The 5,000-nt window shown below is 36.2% G+C and overlaps 1 protein-coding gene across 1 annotated transcript in view; it reads right to left on the minus strand.

The window, feature by feature from the left end:
• Positions 1 to 1,156: 1,156 nt before the first annotated feature.
• The window catches only part of LOC119576184 (NADH-ubiquinone oxidoreductase 75 kDa subunit, mitochondrial-like), a 14,445-nt gene continuing 10,601 nt past the window's right edge, over positions 1,157 to 5,000 (minus strand). Inside the window, exons 11-15 of the mRNA XM_037923770.1 lie at positions 4,829 to 4,996; positions 4,254 to 4,457; positions 3,850 to 4,026; positions 2,651 to 2,785; positions 1,157 to 1,766 (exon numbers count right to left, since the gene is read on the minus strand). Coding sequence (XP_037779698.1) covers positions 1,611 to 1,766; positions 2,651 to 2,785; positions 3,850 to 4,026; positions 4,254 to 4,457; positions 4,829 to 4,996 — 840 coding nt within the window. The 3' untranslated portion in view covers positions 1,157 to 1,610. The remainder of the gene's footprint in view (positions 1,767 to 2,650; positions 2,786 to 3,849; positions 4,027 to 4,253; positions 4,458 to 4,828; positions 4,997 to 5,000) is intronic.

Below are 5,000 nucleotides of genomic sequence, written 5' to 3' on the forward strand. Positions count from 1 at the left end.
TGTGTGTGTGTGTGTGTGTGTGTGTGTGTGTGTGAGTGAGTGAGAGTGAGAGAAGAGTGAGAGAGAGAGAAAGAGTGAGAATGAGAGAGTGAGTGAGAGAATGTGAGAGAGAGTGAGAAACAAACAGAAAAATAAAGAGAAAGGAGGAGACAGTGAGTGAGAAAGAAAAATAGATAGATATAGATAGATAAAAAGATGCGGATGGGGGAGAATAAAGAGAGAGGAGAGAGACAGAGTTAATAGAGTGAAAGGGAGAGACAGAGATCATCATCAATAACGGTATGCTCATGTTTGAGCAGCCGTGGACCTCTCCACCATCCTCACCACTAAACTCGATCTTATGCTTTTCTTTCCGCTTGTACCATCGACAGCCCGCAAATATCTTTGATATTGTCGCTCAGTCTTGTCTTCGGTTTGCCTCTTCCTCTGTTTCCTATCACCATCCCTGTCAGCAAGTTTTTCTCAATACTTTTACTTCTCATTACATGACCAATAAACTTTAATTTCCTCTTGTTCAAGATGTCCAACAGTTGGTCCCCACAATTTATTTTTCTCAGCACTTCATCATTCGTCTTCTTCTGTCCAGCTAATACGCAGTACTCGTCTGTAACACCACATTTCAAAACTATTGATCTTTTTCTTGTCTATCTACTTCAACACCCAACACTCAGAACCATATGATGCAATTGGGAAAACTAATGAGTTCAATAACCTCAGCTTTGTCCGTAAAGTAATGCTTCGGTCTTTCCAGATGTTATTGAGAGCAATTGTGGCGCTTTTGGCAATGGGAGACAGAGATAGTGAGGTATAATTACTATAAAAGAAAGGAAACGGATTCCTATATTAATACTCTTTTTCAGTGAAGAGATAACCAGAAAGAAAAAAAAAGGGTATCATTTCTATACCATAACCAACTTGGACATTATCATAGAAATTCTTATTCACAATCAATGACAGAGAAAAGTATGAACCTTTCTGCTGCTGCTGCTGCTAAACAGAGCATGAAACTGTTTATGTTATGGCAAAATAGTTTTATATCATTGTTATGAAAATATGTGAAACCTGGTGTTCAATTCTTCCTTGTTTGTATCCTTTTAGTCCTGCATAATGCAAATGCTGACTGTAAGGAAATGTAAGCAGGAAATGAAAGTCAATATTTATAAATTCTTATTATTAGGACATACTGTACAAATAAAATAGACATTTTTACACTACCACCTCCTGCAGTACTTCTTCCTCAGGTGTTTGAATGTTTCTATTCATGACAAATTCAACAGTTATTTCTAAAGGCTTGAAAACAAACTTTATAGAAACTCTTTATGGGAAGGCAAACTTAGCAGAATTTCAGACTGGTTCATTTACCCTGAAGTGCCACACTGAAATCCTACTTAGGTGCTCTTAATGTTTTATATATTACAATCAAAATATTGAAGGGGGTGGTGTCTAGCAGTCTCCAGTTGTTGTCATTGGTTCAACAGTAATGGGTAATAAATATATATCATCCTGGCTGTAATAATTTAAAAGTTTTTCTTGCAACTAGACAACCAGCTACCCTTGTTAATATTTTTTTAACTAATTAAATTTATTTAACACAAACTGCAATGACACCCTTATCCATGAAACTTGTTACTCGCTTCTTTCTTCACTGCGGCAATGCATTTGGCCATGGTTGGGGAGGCTCTGGTAACAGAATTGGTCATGTAGTAGTCCTCCAGCTTCTTCATGGGAACGTCCAGAGGAGCTGCATGAAAGTCCGCTTTCACCAGCTGAGATGAGAAAGTAATATACAAATGTACTTATATATCACACATATACATAAAAAAACACTTTAAAATATTACTATCACATTACATACCCAAGGCTAATCTTATAATAAAGTAACAGGGAATGATGACTGCTCTGGTTGGCCATATTAGAAGATGTAGAAAAGGTATGACAGAGAGAGAATTACTAATTCCACAATACAAGATGTGAAGTGCATGTTATCATATCACATATAATTCTGAGGAAGATGATGAAGGCAAAAACTGTTTACTATAAACTCTATATTATTTTATAAAAAAAGTTTAATTTTAAGACTAATACCTTGCTAAATGAATTAATAAGACAAATCAGGAAACCAATACATTGTAAATGTGTAAAAATGACCATAAAGCCATCCTCTTCTTGCCAGCAATATGGACAATTTAAACCTTTGCAATGCAAGGATACTTTATGAATTTGCTGAAACTGAACAATTAATGCAATTATTGAAACTACATATACACCTCTGATATCTAATGTAAAATAAAAATCTTACAATTGTAAAAATAATAATCTATCAATGTTATTTATAGTGTTACAAATGTACTTTATTTACCTCTTGACTATGAGTACCCCAAAATGAATACTGTTGCTGCCCAATATTCCTAATGGATCAAATAAAACTCCTGAAGATAAATAAATGTCTGAACTAAAACACCTTCGAAGTTCTAACTTTGGCTGAAGATGGGAGGTTGCCCAAGACCAATATGGTATCTGTCATAAATGATGTAATTGGAAGACAGGAGACTGGTTTACTACAACCATGCAACACAAGAATGATCTTACTCCACAGGTAGTGCATGAATGAATGAATGAATGAAAAAAGTACAATAAAAAGTGTGGTTACCTTTGCAAGTGCTGATGCCTGTGCAAAGTAGTTGGCCTCCTCAACATCTCCGTACCTCACCAAATTGGGTGAGACTTCCGCCATGCGATGACGCACCTCATTTAGGGTATCGTAAGGAAGTGTAGCTCCTACAATCTGAAAAGGGAAAAGAATAGGGATAGTGATAGCAATCTGAAGAAGAGGAAGAAGAATACATACATATTCTAATAATAATAATGAGAGCAAAATATGAAACAATGATTTCACATACTTATCTTTTAAAAATAAAAACAAACAATTTCACTATACAACTAAAAACATTTCATCTGTCAGTTCCCTTGAATTCCCTCACAAAAAATCACTCCACTTCCCAATTATTGATAGCATAAACATTAGCTTAAAAATAAAAACAAACTTTTGTTGAAGCATCTCCTACAGTTTTAAATATAAGTCTACAGAAAGTGAACTAAATCAATGAAGGTGGTGGTGATGGTAACAGGACAGTAATGGTAACAGTAGTAGTAGTAGTAGTAGTAGTAGTAGTAGTAGTAGTAGTAGTAGTAATAGTACTAGTAGTAGTAGTAGTAATAGCAGTAGTAGTAGTAATAGTAGTGGTACTAGTAGTAGTAGTAGTAATAGTAGTGGTACTAGTAGTAGTAGTAGTAGTAGTAGTAGTAGTAGATATAGATGTAGTAGTAGTAGTAGATATAGATGTAGCAGTAGTAGTAGATATAGATGTAGCAGTAGTAGTAGTAACAGTAGTAGTGATTATAACAACAAGAAGTGTAGTATTAATATTAGTAGAAATAATTGCAGTAGCAGTAATAATAGTAGAAATAATTGCAGTAGTAGTAATAATAGTAATAATAATAGTAGTAGTAATAATAGTATTGTATTTGTAGTAGCAGTAACAATTATAATAATATAACTGTAGTAACAATAACAATAACAATAACAATAGTAGTAGTAGTAGTAGTAGTAGTAGTAGTAGTAGTAGTAGTAGTAGTAGTAGTAGTAATAGTAATAGTAGTAGTAGTAGTAGTAGTATAGGAACTATACAAAATATAATATTAATAATACAATAATAATATAACTCAACAGTAATAGCACTACTACTACTACCAACAACTTTGAAAAGAAAACTAAAAATCCTGTCAGCAAAATTTTGCATAACCTAGAAACTTAAACTTCCTCTCCTTTTCTCCTCACAGACACCCTACCTCAGACAGAGCTCTGATGATCTTCCAGTCAACGCGGGCCATGCCTGGAGGAACCAACGCTGCCTTGGTCTGCTGGGCACGTCCCTCCATGTTGACGTAGGTTGCTGTCTTCTCGGTGTAGGCTGCACCTGGCAGAACCACATCGGCAATGGTCGCTCCGTGATCTCCATGGTGACCCTATTTTTGAGAGAATGTGGTATTTTCTTTTAAAAGTTTATAGTTTGGCACCACGGAAATATGAAAAAACTAAAACACAATATATTGAAGTGCAAAACATCTTGGACAAACTGTGACCCTCAATCAGTCTACTAGCTTCTGTTAACGTATCTTACTATACAAACATATTCTCCTTCCTTACCTAAACTACCAACTGCCAAGGGATGAAGAAACATGAATCTCCTTACCTGGTAAATGATGATTGTGTCCTTTGGCAAGTCCTCCCGGGTAATGGCACCCTCATCAGCCCCAAGTAGGAAGAGCACCTTGGGAGGGTTATTGCGAATATCAGCCACTCCTGGAGTATAGCCCAGGTCGAGGGCAGCCACCTGTGAGGCTACCTGCTGTAGGACGTTCAACACACGCCATTCTCCTTCACAACCACTGCGCAGCTGAGGATAATATTGGAGTTGATTGGTTGTATAGAGAATACATATAATTTGCCCAAAGAAAAAAATTATCACAAGGCTAACAACCACTTCAATTAAACCACATAAGTATCAATATTCACAAAATTAATTTACTTTTTTTTCCTAATCAACAAAATATGAATAAAACCCAGTAACTCACTCACTTCCTCATCCTCATCCTCCCTCTCTCTCTCCCTCCCTCTCCCTCTCTCTCTCATGTTATTTTGCAAACATATGTTTCAAGTATAACTTGACCAACCATTTACAGTGCCTCTTGAAGTAAAAAAAAACTACCATTATCACAATCTCATTATCATTATCTCAATCTCTCTCTTCCATTTCTAAGCCTTTACCTTCTGAGAAAGCTGTACAAGCTGAGCATGGAGGGCACCACCATCCCCTCGGGACAAAGCATTGGTTCCAACAACAATCATGGGCTTCTTTGCAGCAGCCAACTTTTCCGAGAAGGGATGAGATCCGTTCAGGAGGCTGTTCACGATCTTTACATCATCACCAAGGTGCTGT

This window comes from Penaeus monodon, chromosome 8 (genome assembly GCF_015228065.2).
Source record: "Penaeus monodon isolate SGIC_2016 chromosome 8, NSTDA_Pmon_1, whole genome shotgun sequence".
Classification (NCBI taxonomy): Eukaryota; Metazoa; Arthropoda; class Malacostraca; order Decapoda; family Penaeidae; genus Penaeus; species Penaeus monodon.